Source organism: Echeneis naucrates, chromosome 24, assembly GCF_900963305.1.
Source record: "Echeneis naucrates chromosome 24, fEcheNa1.1, whole genome shotgun sequence".
Lineage (NCBI taxonomy): Eukaryota > Metazoa > Chordata > Actinopteri > Carangiformes > Echeneidae > Echeneis > Echeneis naucrates.
In genome coordinates this window covers 6,096,789-6,110,956 of record NC_042534.1, presented here as the reverse complement: position 1 = coordinate 6,110,956, position 14,168 = coordinate 6,096,789, and the positions used below count along the sequence as shown (strand labels likewise).

The 14,168-nt window shown below is 40.5% G+C and overlaps 2 protein-coding genes across 3 annotated transcripts; one reads left to right on the top strand and one right to left on the bottom strand.

Annotated features, from left to right (window-relative positions):
• Positions 1–10: 10 nt before the first annotated feature.
• wtap (WT1 associated protein) lies at positions 11–6,549 on the bottom strand. Of its 2 annotated transcripts, none has more exons than XM_029496965.1 (8): positions 6,337–6,549; positions 5,713–5,748; positions 5,508–5,563; positions 5,329–5,387; positions 5,036–5,163; positions 3,901–4,079; positions 1,344–1,498; positions 11–1,207 (listed from the first exon to the last, which is right to left on the bottom strand). In XM_029496965.1, exons 2-8 carry the CDS (start codon positions 5,740–5,742, stop codon positions 573–575), a joined length of 1,242 nt encoding a protein of 413 aa, XP_029352825.1. In that variant the 5' UTR covers positions 5,743–5,748; positions 6,337–6,549; the 3' UTR covers positions 11–572. The 2 variants fall into 2 exon arrangements, with proteins under 2 accessions (XP_029352825.1, XP_029352826.1); XM_029496966.1 differs by lacking the exon at positions 6,337–6,549 and adding an exon at positions 5,990–6,313.
• Positions 6,550–7,802: 1,253 nt separating this feature from the next.
• On the top strand, positions 7,803–10,499 carry sod2 (superoxide dismutase 2, mitochondrial). The gene is made up of 5 exons (XM_029496087.1): positions 7,803–7,881; positions 8,467–8,672; positions 8,777–8,893; positions 9,554–9,733; positions 9,861–10,499. The coding sequence occupies exons 1-5, from the start codon at positions 7,853–7,855 to the stop codon at positions 10,004–10,006; spliced, it is 678 nt and encodes a 225-aa protein (XP_029351947.1). The 5' UTR covers positions 7,803–7,852; the 3' UTR covers positions 10,007–10,499.
• The last annotated feature ends 3,669 nt before the right edge of the window (positions 10,500–14,168 follow it).

Genomic DNA, 14,168 nt, shown 5'->3' with positions numbered 1-14,168 from the left:
TTTCACTGTGTAGTATTAAAAATCTTTATTGGTATTTGGTCAGTACATGAAAAGGACTGATGTCAGAATAATATGAACATCGCATATAAACTACTCACATTTCAACAGAATCTTTTGAACAGAATTTTTTTTTTTGTCAATGAAAAATTAAAATTGGATTTAACAAAAAACAAAAAACAAATAGGCCAACATCTAAAAATGACCTTGAATATTGCGAAGCTAGTGTAATTCAGTGATTTTACTGACTGTTGACAATGTGTTACAACACCAGATGCCTGATTTCAGTGTCAAGAGCTCAAACAAGAATAGCATAGACGTGCTCAAATAAACAGCAGAATGAAACGTACTAGTTTTAAATCATACATCCACGCAATTCAAATCTAACATTAACCCTTTCCTGTTATATCCCCGATAAGCAACGCAAATGTGACAGAAGCATCACGATAGGCAAAGGGGAGGAGGGTGAAAAAAAGCATCTTGGACAGCAGTGCTGTGTTACAGACTATGCAATTGTTGCCTTGTTTGTATATTGTATAAAAAAAAAGGGAAAAGACAGTACACGTCAAGGTACATTACAAAACCGCACTGTCGCTCGTGCTGGAGTCCAGGCCGTTCTGAGCGTGCCGTGACCCTGCAGTCCTGGTGCCCTTGGTCACTAGGGCAGCCTTGTCTTCATGGGGGTCGGTGGTGGAGTCTGTGTCATTCGAGTGCTGAGTCAGTGATGTCTCGCTGCCTGTTGGAGAGTCCACGCTCTCGTACCCGAAGCCCACAGGTCCTCCAACTCTCCCTGTAGCAGTCTGACTCCCTGACGCTTCTTCTGAGTGGTTGGACAGTTTGGTCTCAGCTTCACCGGGGCTGGAAACCATGGGGGACATGGGAAAGTCTTCTTCTGTGCTGCTGACCTCCCGGTACAGGCTGGGTGTAGTGGTTTCGCTCCTCTGGGATGAGTTGCCATTGCTTGGTCCATTGGAGACCCTCCCGTAGTCCTTGCCCATTGGTTCAGATGGAGCACTGGCCTGCTCAGGCTGGGTGGACGGCTCAGCTGATGAGCTAGAAGCAGCGGGAGAAGTCCTGCTGGGTCCCGCCAAAGCCCCCTGAGTGTGGGACAGCTGCTGCCGCGTCTCTTTCAGCTGCTGCTGCAGGACGAGGATGGTGCTCTGCATGCCCTCGACCTCTTCGTCTAGCTGGATGATAAAGTCATTCAACTCTGAGGGGTGACAGAGGCAGAAGAAAGTCAGATTTCAAACAGCAACATGTCAAAAGTTGTACAGACGACAAGCAGTCGCACTGCGAAAGGTAGCAGCAGTCAGACGATGAGATGTGGTTGCTGCCTGTGTTCTCACCATCCTGACTGCTCTTGAGCTCCTCACTGTACTTCTTCTGCAACGCCAACTCAGCCTCCAGCTGGGCAATCCGTCCCTGGGACAGCTGCCTGCCCAACTCCTGGTTTTCCTGAATCAGCATTCGACACTTGGCCATCAGTTTCTTCCCCGTCTGGCTGTAAGGGAAATAAGTCTCACATCACACAGTGAACCAAGAGACAAACAACAGGCAGAGAGGTGCCACTGATCTGCTCCAACTGTCTGACCCACTTCCCAGGTTGACATGGGGCAACAGAAACTCTTCAGCCTATCCCTACATCATTGCTGCTCACAACAATTAAACACCAAAGCAAGATAAAATGATCAGTAACCACCTGACAGAAATCTTTACAAATAAATATAAATCCTTTTCCTGTGAATGTCCAAACTGACTTTTTTCTTGCTCAATTTAAAATTGAATCTCAAACTCTGTACACATTTAAAGTCTTCACTGTGTCTAAAAAACCCAAACAAGCAAGCTAAACCCACATTTCTATCAAACTGAGGAACCAAATGTAGCACTATAATTTGTTCACCATGCTGCATATTGAAGAGTGAACACTTTAAAAATAACAGTAGCAATTCTGTTGCTACCAAAGCCTCAAATTTAAATGAACTCGCCACATAACTGAATGTGAATAACAAGCAGAATATAAAATTTAACAGAGCAGAGTAATATTAAAAATGACACACTACAAGAAACCTACAATTTATCGACACTTATCTATGCGTAGCAAGAAAGGAAATGGGATCTGCATAACCAGGCACTGTTTTGTGTACTCATGATTTTAAATTCAGAATAGCAGGCGTTTAAACAGTTGAATCAAGTTGCTTTGGGAGCTACTTTCTGAACTTAACAAAAGGTCAATGAATCCTAACACCTGTTAATTTTACAGTAGTAAATGCAAAATTATTTTAAGCCCTAATCAAGATGCTGAATTTGCATACAAATGAAATACATACAAATCATATCAAACCTTTAAGTTCAATCTAGAAATGCCTATGAAAATCATCTGGAGAGAAGTGCACCGAAATATGAACAATAATTGGAGATTATTCAGCAACTATACCATCTGAAAGCAAATGTCATGTATGTTCCACTAAAAACTTGTAATTATGCACCCTATTTTTAGTCAGTAGTATGTACTACATCTCTTCTAAATTAGTAGTTAGCAAAAACATTCATTTCTCTCAGGGAGGAAATGCATTTTTAACTGTTAACAGGCTGTATACACGCTGCCAGTTCAAATCTCACTACCTGGGTATAAAAGCTTTTTTGTTTGTTTTTTTAAACAAGAAAACATAACACATTTTACTCTTATTGTGAAACTAGTGGCCAAAGATCTGTGCCTCAGTGGTAAGAAAGGAAAGTCTGACTAGCTATAAATGTAATTGCCTGAGGGAGAAATTGAGGTCAATCACAGAAATACACAGAAATACAATAAATACATTCTCATAAACTCATAACATGAATCGTTAGACATTTGCATTCACATCTTGAAACAGGACTCAGTTCACCTACAGCAGTGTGTTTCAATATGCATCCAAAGAATTAAGCAATGAGCTTAACTCGTGATTGAAGTGCAAATTTTATACAACTGTTAACAATCGTTCCAATTGTGCTTCTTGGTTCACACACACACTCGCACAAACACACTCACAGACACGTACACACTGCTGTAAGAGTTTGTTTCAGAGAAACAAGAGAAAGAAATGAAATGCCAATAAAAAGAAACAAGTCACAAAATAAAACATGTAAATACACTCTACCGTGAGAGGGCCCATGATCAAAGACACAGGCGACAGGACTCTGATGCCTGAAACATAGTCCCCTGTGGACCGAGGATCTGGCTCCACCACAGTCTTAACATCATTTCTAGTGGCTCTTCCCCCCCAAAGTCTTACTTTTAAATCCTAGAACTTTCCTCATGTTACTGCAATGTGTCTAGACTGTCCAAAAAGTCTTTACATTTCTCAGGCAGACTAGCAGGTATGTGTGTGGTGAAATCCACAGTTAAATGTCTTTATAAACCAAGTATGGGAATTGTCTTTAAAATGTTCAATTGATGTTTTCGGCTAGGGATGCTCCCTGCCTGACTCAACCTCCACCATAACCCCCCTATTTAATATGTGAACTGCCTGGTTTGAGCTGAGGGGGTGGGGAGGGCATATCCATGTCGGGAAGTGAGTGACCACCTCTTCAGGAACAGTCCGGACTCCTTCAGGCCCTTGGACGGTGAGGGGATACGAGGGGAGAGAGCTGAAACACAAGCGTCACCTGACCATACTGTCTTTTCACGTTAGGTTATGTGATATGTAGCTGGCACAGTGCAAGAGTACAAAAACAGTTTTGTTTTGCAGTGACTGTCTTTCTGTAAAGTCTGAGTCTCGTGGTGAGTACAGCATGTGTCAGCCTTCCCCCCCACCATTGATCCTGCATGCCTGCAGTGAGAGTGAGGGTGGGGGGCGTGAGGAAGTCTTGACTTTTTTTTTTTTTTTTTTTTTTTTTTAGGGGGGGAGTTATTTTGATTGTCTTTACCTATCAGGTGTAAATTTCCAGGCACTCAGTTCATTTTGGGCCTGCTCCAGTTTGTCTTTAGTCTGTTCCAGTTCAGCCTTCATTTTGAGGAAAAACAAGTTGATGGCTGGGTCCACCATGGATGACCGCAGTTGGGCTGCACTAGGTTGTTGGACTTGCTTGAGGTACTGGATCTGGGTCTGCAGGATAAAGCAAACAGGTGTTAATAAGGTTCATTTCATACACAAAGGCTATACGTGCATTTTACATACATACAGAGAAAAGTAAGAACAATATTAGTTACCAGTAAAGTGGTTCATATTTATACCGATGAACTACATTTTATTGTTATGAAAACTTATTCTTTAGCTTGAACTGTCTCAACTTCATGTGTGATATGAACCCCCCGCCCTCTCAAAAATAACACTGTTTTTTAAAACCCAGCTATATTATTAAGAGTATCAGGTAGCCTTCCAACATGATTAATCTGTTTTGAATGGTGCCTGCATTCAAACCTAATTGTGAAAAATGACATTTCGTTATAACTTAAAAAAAAACAAAAATCAAAGCATAGGCATCTAAACTGTGTACCAACAGTTGTTAGGCGCAAGATGCTTTCCTGGATGCAGTCTTTTGTCATAAAACGAGATCAGCGATATTCAAAAAACGAATACTCACCTATTAAAGTCACTGCTAAGAAGGTCTAAAATTGCCACAGAACTGATTTGAATACATTTACACAAGAGGCACAAAGTGCAACTAATATACCTCAAAACACAACGATGAGTTACCCATTTAGATAAGTCGACAATTAAAAGTCTCGTCCCCCAACAATGACATGTGCTGCCATAAAACCACTGGGTGATCCACTGAGATGTGAATCTGATAAGAGCAAAGGATGCTCTCTTTGTCTGACAAATGAATATATAAATAAAAGGTACAGTAAAGTGCTGAAAAGATGTCAACTACTAGAGAAGTTGCCTTATTGTTCTGTTCATCTGTCAGCACTGACATTGGACTTGCAATCATTTGATCATATAATAACAACAGAAACATGTTAATTAATAATGAAAATGATAATGCAGAATATTTAAACGACTCCTAATTCCCCCTAATATTATAAAATCACCATGAAAGCAAAAGATTAGATACATACCGTGCACTCTTGCATCTCTTGCTCCTTGGTTGCAAGTCGCATGACCAAGATGTTCTCCCTGCGTGCAGACTCCTGCTGCTGCTGCTTGAGCTTTTCTTCTGACTCCTTCAACCCTGTTACATCATTGGCTGAGACAGTGAAGAGGAACAGAAGAGCAAATGTATCAAAAGAGAAGCCCCTTTCATAAACAAGTCATTGTTTGTTGTAGTGATATGGTAATAATAACTTCCTGGCAAGACTTCTTTTTTTTTTTTTTTTAAGATTCCACTTATGTTAACAGCAGATGTACTTACAACATAGCTCTGCATACTTGGACTCCAGGACCTGGACATATGCTTCATGCTGTTTCCATCTGAGAAGGAGCAGGAAATGTGTAAATATCAAATGTAATCGTAATAAACCCACCCCCCTCCTCCTCCTCCAAAAAAAAAAAAAAAGGTTTTAATCTCCGGTTGCAGAGCCTTTTATCTACCTTGTACACAACTCCTCTCTGGTCAGGGTCTTCATGTCAGACTCACTGAGGCGAACCTGTGCAAAAGGGAAACCGAGGTCTGCTTAGACAGCGAACACCATCCAATAACTGCGCTCTTCTGCAGACACATTGAGGATCGTGATGACAAATAAAATGCTCTAGCCAAAAAAAAAAAAAAAAAAAAAAAAAAAAAAGGGCCACTCACCTTCTTGGGCAGAGGCTCCTCGTTGGTCATTGTGAGCTGCAGAAATAAATATGACAGAAACAAAACATTAATCACAGCTTGGTGTCTCGAGTTGAAGCGACTGCATCTTTTAAAGCTTCAACGCGTTGGCCGTTTGTCCACACGCAGTGAAATGTGACCTGTGTGGCAACTTCACTAAAAGACTACAATATCGGTGCTTTCCCGCAAACAAATGGAGATGTGCGTGGCCGATAAGTGAACTCCCAAAGCCGAGCGGAGAGAAGTAAGTCACCATTACCAGTTAATAAGAGCTGTCGAGCCCGATTTGTTAGCTGGACTGGCAGCAGCAACGATGGATAGCAAAGACTATAAAAAAAAATAAGCTAACCAAGGTTAACCCTCGCCTGCTAACACCATTTAGCACCCGCTAACAAAATAAACAGAGGCTCCGAAACTCGGATGTTGAGATCCCATTATTTGCTTCGTGTTTGGTCCGGCAGCATGCGATTGTTGGCTCCGTTTTCGGCTCCTTGTTATCACAAAATGGCGGTGAAGGAAATGACTGCCTCCCTTGCGCTCCTTTTCCTGAAACTAGCGGGCTCTTGGCAGCAGGTAACAGGCCTCCAGCCGTCCACAAACACTTACCGAGACCCGTTTCTCTCGATGTTTCTGGTACCCGTTAGCTTCGGTGTATTTTTTTTCTTTATTTGTTGTTGTTGTTTTCTTTTCTCTGAGACGCAAAATTACAGCTACGTTTGGAAATACGCCGTGAATTTATAAGCGATTGGCTCGCTTCGGCGTAATCACCATCATCTTCCTCACCGTGGGCAGGACAGAATGGATCTGGCCGCGTTGCCGCTGCTGCAGAGTACGGCCAGAGACGAGGGACAAAAGACTGAGCGCTCACTCCGCTGCGATTACCCCGGCGTACGTACGGAGGCAGGAAACTTGTGTCTGTTCTGTTTTTGTTTTATCTCATTAAATTTATGAGGAAACGTTAGTTGCTAACGTGTGTGTGAACATTTGTTTCTTTTTTTCAGAGAAAAATAAAAGAAAAGAAGACCAGTTTCTCTTTGTCAGGATTCACTTTTCTGAGTTGTCCCACTAAAAACAGATTTCTTTACTAAACTTCTCAGGTATATCGTGGTTTTTATAGAGAGAAAGGCAAACATATGGGAAAGGTCTGAGAAATTGGAGGAAAATGGGATTTTGACCGTTTTTGTGGCGCTTTATAAATCAAATGATTATTAAAGAAAAACAATCTGATCCGCTGATAAATTTATAATGATCCCTGCTGATGTGTGCTGTGGTGTCTCATTGTTCACATATCACTGTGGGTGCATCAAGTTGATTGTGCAGATTCCAGGGTCTGCATCTATCTCATGCATAATGAATATATGTAATTATTTTGTTGGCCTGAGAAGGGTGGCCTGACCCACATTTATTTCAGCTGCTTGTGTGTTTGTTTGGTTCTCAAACAGAGAAGTAAATATGTCAAGCGACAATAACAATAAATGATGCAATTTGCTTGTAATCTATCTTTAATGTAACCGAAAATATTATCACATGCTTTGTTTCGTTGATTTGAAGTCTCAAGTTTTTCGTTTTTCCTCAACATAGACGATCTCTGGAACTGGAAGACACTTTCGCGTGATTCTTTACTGTGAGTTTTAATAATTACGTAGCTAAATTGTGTATCTTAGATTTACGAATTTATTTAGTATTATTGATGCCACATTTTACTACGTACTGTGTATTTCATAAAAGCATACCCACTGCAAAACGGAGGAGTCATAAAATTGTGATAAATAAACCGATGCATATTGTTTCTCGACCACAATGTTTTGTGTTCATATGATCTAATGCGCGTTTACCAAACATGACTTAGAAGAGGAAGGGGAGAAATGCGTAGTTTGATACGTTTTAGTATAGCACATTTAATGCTGATGTCAGGATATGGACTTTTAAATAATATGGGCATTTTTATATTGCCTACTGATGTTTATATGACGAATCAAAGCCTCGGTTGACGCAGATTTGGTGTGTCAAACTCCGGCACATTTTCATCAACACCCCCGCCGGACCAGATAATAGTACGGTCCGCTGTGCAGTCAAGTTGAAGCTGCTCAGTTCAAGGGCAGTCGTGAACGCTGTCGTCAACATGCTGTGCAGAGTCGGTCAAATACGCAGGTAAAACTCCTGTCAGCTTACGAACCGGTGGCATTTATGTGTTCAGAAAAGTAAAGTGGAGGAACACGACTGGGTCCTTCTCATCCATTTGAGACTTCTATCTTTATTCACAGCTAACAGTTAGCTAGCGGTAATGCTAACTTACATTAGCAATCGAGCTAGGCTAGCCTGTGGCGCACCTGATGTGAGATTTTACTTATCTGTCACATGGTTATGCATCCACTGGGCTTCTGTGTGGGCCGTGAAATGGGTGTTGTGGTATTTGGACACACCTGCTCATACAAAGCTGAGTCGGTGTTTTTCAACTCATTCAATATCTGACCATGAAATGTCAGTGCAGGGTGATTCAGAAACAGCATGGGGCGCTCAGGTCACTTTGCGACAGTTGCTTTATCTCAACAAACAGTAACAGCTTGACAGCCCGACGTGTGCACTGCTTTCCTGTGCAGCTTAACCGCTGCAGGCATGGTGAAGTTGCTCGTGAAAAATCAGTGATTACCTTAAAAGTGAGTTCACTTCTCCATCATGTTAGCTTCTTCAAATCTTATGGTGCAGCTGGCAAATGTCTCCCCTGGTCTGTTGCAGGTGCGCGGCCAGCCTCAGCCAAACTATAAGCCAGGTAGCTGCAGCCAGGCAGAAGCACACTCTCCCCGACCTGACCTACGACTATGGTGCCCTGGAGCCCCACATCAATGCAGAAATAATGCAGCTGCACCACAGCAAGCACCATGCCACATATGTTAACAACCTCAACATTACAGAGGAGAAATATCAGGAAGCACTGGCAAAGGGTACAAAACTGAAAGATGTGTAGATTAATCAGTTAATTGCTACTTAGACCAGATTTTTTACTTTTATTTTTTTTCACTCTGATGTTACTTGTATTCTATTTTAGGAGATGTGACTGCACAGGTCGCCCTCCAACCTGCTCTGAAGTTTAATGGAGGTGGACACATTAACCACACCATCTTCTGGACCAACCTCTCTCCAAATGGTGGAGGCGAGCCTCAGGGTAAAACAGAAATGCACCCAAATTGCCCAAGTTGAAACCATGTCATGTTGCTTATAGGATTCCAACTGTCACATTGAGGGCAAGGTGTGAATCAACAAGCCCTCACCAGCTGCGTATATAACACACAGCTGTTCCAAGTGAACTGACTCAGATGGGCTAAAATGCAGACTAGATACTTGGCACAAAAAAAATTGCAAGCCAAAGTAAACGAGTGGTTTGTCAAGCATTCAGCTACAAATCAGTATGACTTTAGTGAGATTTTTTTTTTAATTCAAAGCCATAATAAAGAGACTTTAATGGCTAGAAATCAATAGTTTAGTATTTGACAAATTAACTCATAATATCAAAAGCTTGTAGAGTCTCAGCAGCAAAACACTCTTATGAAGTCATTCTGCCCTCTAGTGGTATAAAACGCCACTGAAACCTAATTCGGGACACAATTTCACATAAATATCTGGCAGAGAAAATGTATTACTGTTTAAAAAACAAAAAAATTATGAGGTGAATTTTCCTTTGTTGAAGTATCTTTTTCAAATAATGCTGAATGCATACAGCTTGTTCAAGTAAATTAATTTAACTGCAAATCCTTTCTCATTTAGTGTCTTGCTTTCTAATTTCTTGAGTTGTCCTCATAGTATCTTATAGTTTAATCTCTTGCAGGGGAGCTAATGGAAGCCATCAAACGGGACTTTGGCTCTTTCCAGAAGATGAAAGAGAAGATGTCTGCTGCCACTGTAGCAGTGCAGGGCTCAGGCTGGGGCTGGCTGGGATATGACAACGAAAGTGGAAGGCTTCGCATTGCTGCTTGCGCGAACCAGGATCCTCTTCAGGGGACAACAGGTACAGCAAAAACACAGACTGCAGATTACAATGAACATTCTTTCCAAATAAACTTGTATTTCCCCTGATTGTCTCCAGTTAAATAAGAAAGATGTCTGAGAAGTGAATTCTCTTTTCTGACCCTCAGGCCTCACCCCTCTCCTTGGTATTGATGTATGGGAGCATGCCTACTACCTTCAGTACAAAAACGTGCGGCCTGACTATGTTAAGGCAATATGGAATGTAATCAACTGGGAAAATGTGGCAGAGCGTCTTCAGACTGCCAAAAAGTAGAATCTAACCTTCAAACATCCCCAACAGCACTTCATCCAACGCTTGACCTGGATCAAATAGTAGTTGCAAATAATTCTTTGTTTGAAATTGCATGAAGATTCAGTGTTAATTCTTTTTGAATTCACACATCCAGATTGTCCGTTTCACTGCACTGTGAAATGGTTTCCATGTTGGTGCAGATTATATCTTGGAAAATATATGCAGCTTGAATCAAACTGTGAAAAATTATTTGCAAGTGCTTTTTCGATCTCAGGTCTTGATTCAACCCCCAGACCTTTTTCAAAGCGCACAAAAAATGGCCACCTTTCACATCAAGGCTGGCTTTTGTTGATCCAGCCTTGGAATAACAAACCAAATAATGGCTTCCATACACATTGTCAGATAACCAGAATGCATCTTTAGTGAAATAATGTCAGAGTAAATGACAATACTGTAAAAATGTTGCAGTCCTGTTTTTGATGTATTATAATAAAATTAAAGGATTTAAATTGTACAAGCTTGATTCTTCATTTTTCAGTTTTAAATACGGAAGATGTTCCTAGATTCCACAATGATTTTCAAAGCATTTGTTAAAAAGGTACATCAGAGAATGAGGACAATAAAGGTCACTGTATGTAGCAAATAATGGAATTTCATTTTTAAAAAAGGCATGTCCAAGTTTTACCAAATTTGGCAATTGTCTAACATGACTGAATTTCAGAAATAAGTGTACTTCAGCTTCCCCAGTTATGATTTACTCCTTTTCATCTCCACTGTATGATAGCTATCAAAAAGTCAACAAGTTTATGTACTTGGCCATTTTCCTTTCTAAACCACTGCCAAGTTGGCTTTTGTCGAGAGGCCTCAGTCGTACTGATAAATTCAGCCCTACTTTTCAAGGCAAGCCAACAATTGTGGAGGACATGAAATACAGTCATATAGAGTAACATCATCACAGTAAAATATTTCAACCTTGTGACCTTCAGTAGACTGATGTGTGAGCTGCTGCTGCCCTTAAAAAAAAACACTACCAAAAGAGGGCAGTGTTTTCCAAGCTTTACTTCTGCACATGCTTCTTGATTTTAGTGTGAAAAATTTTCTTTAAAAAGAAAGTTGCTATCAAGTGCCATAAAATAACATGTCTGAGGGAACTTCTTCATGCATACAATTCGCAGTGTGACTTGTTATTTTTACATCAATTAAGAATGTTATGTATCCCGTTTGAGTGGGTCCTCTCCTTCCAGCACTGATAAGGACCAATCAGTTTGCCTGCAGAAATGACAGATTCCTCATGAAAGAATGAAACCAGTATTGAACGATTAGCTAATAAAAATGAAAACGTCATTTAAAAGTGATTTAGACACTTTGTAAAGAGAATTGTTGCATATTGGCACATACAGTTGGATAATGATTGTTAAATCTGACCCATGAGCCCTCTGGGACTTATTATGTATATCAAAATGTCGGATTTGGCAAAAAGGCTGTGAGAACGCAAAGTGATGACAGCTGACTTCACATGGGCTTTTGGAGAGAACAGCAAAGAATTGGTTCACATTTATCAGAGTCTTAAATACAAGGGCACACATAGCAAGTGGATTAAATTTGGAGACAATGGCAGCCTTTAGAAACGGAAGTCACCCCATTTATAAGATGTTGATTTTTGTAAATATGGCCAACCCTTGCTTTAAAAAGTTTGGGTGTGCCAAAAATATTTCCCTTTTCCACAACTCATGAAGAAACAATGACAATGACTCCGGATAGAGCTTCTTTAACCTCTGGAAGGAGAATGAGGAAAATATTGGGGAAATGTCTCAGACGCTGAGTTTAACTCTTCTCTCAAATCTGTTTTTCTTTCTTCTTCTGTAACACTCTTTCCAAAAAACTCCAACTGCACCCTCTTTTCATGCAAAAATCTGACATGTCCTCATATACACACACACACACACACACACACACACACACACACACACACAAAAAACCCACTGTAACTCACTTTTGCGGTTTAGCCTCTTTTAGTCTCCATCAGGCATCCAAGGAATGTTCTAAATGTCATATTGAGACATATGCAGAAATCCCAGGTGTTTTAACACATTGATGAGCTTTAGAAATGTCTTTCATCTTTAGTTTTTTCATTTCATACAAATTTCATACAATAATCACAATTTGAGCACAAATTTGAGCCCCACTCTTGTTGTGGCTTCTTTGTGGGTGCACACAAGCATGTTTGAGTGTCATGCAGCTTTGTTTCACATCCTTATTTTCATGTGTCAGGGCTGTAGTGATGTAAATACGTGTCCACCCTATACTGTTTTCTTTACTGAGCAGCTTTTGCTTTTTCTAGCATAATACTATAATGTTTTCCCACATTTCAGAGTTGACTGAATGAGAGAGAAATGGAGACAATAGAAAAACAAATTTTACTTATTCCAACTTGTTGCCATTCTCTTTGTTTTGTATTTCCTTTTTTCCAGCACAGAAATGGTAAAAAGTGCTGACAGACAAATCTGTAGATGGGTGGATTTGAAATTGGGATTCCTGCCCAGCCATGATTCCTTACCAGGGGTACTACAGGGGGAGATTAGAAAGATTATCTGTCTTGCTATTTTGACAGAAAAGACCTTGTATGATTTAAAAAAAATTATAATAATATTACACTTAGATTGAATAATTGAATCTTGCTGATTACTACATGTTCTGAACTAAAACCATGAAATAAGAGGAAACTTTAGGTTCAAAGAAAGAAATTGTTAATACATAGCTCAAAGTTATTTGTAAGCCATCTAATGTCTAAGCAAACCTGATATCCAAGCTACGCATAGTTGTTACATGACTCTTTCCTGGACGGAGGTCATCCTTTTCAATCCCTCCTTTCCTTACCAATTCTTTGTCATCACATTTTTAGCCTCCGCTACCCTCCGCCCTCCGAAGCTGTCCCACATTATCCCCTGATGAGAAGTGCTTATGCTGTTTGCTCTACACAAGCTGTCATTGTCCCAATTGGACTGGAAAGGGTCAACACTGAAGGTAAAATTTTCCAGCTTTGGTCGTGCGTTGTTCCTGGCAGAGCCATGTTCAGGGCACCCTTTTGGGTCTGAACCAGAATCTGACTGCTTTGGCAAGAGGAAGGCTTTCTCAGTAGGCACTCAGAGCCAGGAAGCATTTCAGAGGGTCTGAGACAGCAGGATTTTGTGGAAAGCTTGGATACCTCTGGCTGAAAGAATGATTGATTCATCATGGCTGCTGAAATAGACGGACCAAAATCTTAAAAAGTTTTTAAAAGAATATTGACCAACTTCTGCCTATTTCTTCTGAGAATTATCATTTTTACACCTGAAAACTTATCTATTTGAAAGTTTGTTGTAAAGAAAAGAGAGGAAAAGACTTTTTTAGCAAAAGGGCGTAACTGTGTCTGCTTAATTCTTCTCAGTTATGTAACAGTCACTTGCATCAGTCAGTCTAAAGGCTTGTGGACATTGTTTAGGCAGCAGAGTGCGATAAATCACCACTGGCCAGGGGTCATTTGAGTTTGTGTGGGATTGAGCCAAGCTTGAAAAATCCACATGGAGACCACTGACTTTCCTTTAAAAAAAATTAAAATAAAATAAATTTAAATCTCTCCTCAATGCCAAGTGTATCTCATACGAGGATATGAACTGAAGAACTCAGAGTCTCACAGCCACAAAATGAAAAGTAATTAGATAGTTTTATGAACAATTTTACTGGCTTGTGAGCGGGTGATACTGGAGCAGCCTCTGAAGTTTTAAAGGGAAAAGCTTTGTAATTCCAGCAACTTGTTCAAAAGTTTAAAATTGTTTTTTAGCATGCATTTTCTATTTTCATATCCATCATTTCTGAAGCTGCTGTTATTCATCTTGGCAATTAAACGTGTTGGATTAGGTTCAATAATCCCCTCTGATTTAATCAAGAGAGCAAATACATTTTTCTGTCAAGATCTGGCCGTCTTCTCTTAACCTTTGCGGAGCGTCAGCGCTCGGCAGATCCTCTTTGGCCAGGCACTCAAAATGTCAGACAGGAAGAGACTCACAAGATGTGGAGGAAACCTGGAGGATGCCCAAAGACGAGAGTATTATCATATAATAAAGTGCATTTACGTGCAGCAGACTTGACTTCTTATCAGGGTTGGAGCTGTCCCTCATCCGTTGTGCTCCCAATGGGTTGAACT

Bases quoted from the DNA above. Each gene is read 5' to 3' on its own strand.
- wtap (XM_029496965.1), bottom strand. From the start codon at position 5,742: ATGACCAACGAGGAGCCTCTGCCCAAGAAG. The intron at 5,564-5,712 runs GTGAGTGGCCCT...CCTTTTGCACAG, and splicing joins AGGAGCCTCTGCCCAAGAAG to GTTCGCCTCAGTGAGTCTGA. The intron at 1,499-3,900 runs GTAAAGACAATC...TTTCCCTTACAG, and splicing joins TGGAAATTTACACCTGATAG to CCAGACGGGGAAGAAACTGA.
- sod2 (XM_029496087.1), top strand. From the start codon at position 7,853: ATGCTGTGCAGAGTCGGTCAAATACGCAG. The intron at 8,673-8,776 runs GTACAAAACTGA...ATTCTATTTTAG, and splicing joins TCAGGAAGCACTGGCAAAGG to GAGATGTGACTGCACAGGTC. The intron at 9,734-9,860 runs GTACAGCAAAAA...TCTGACCCTCAG, and splicing joins TCCTCTTCAGGGGACAACAG to GCCTCACCCCTCTCCTTGGT.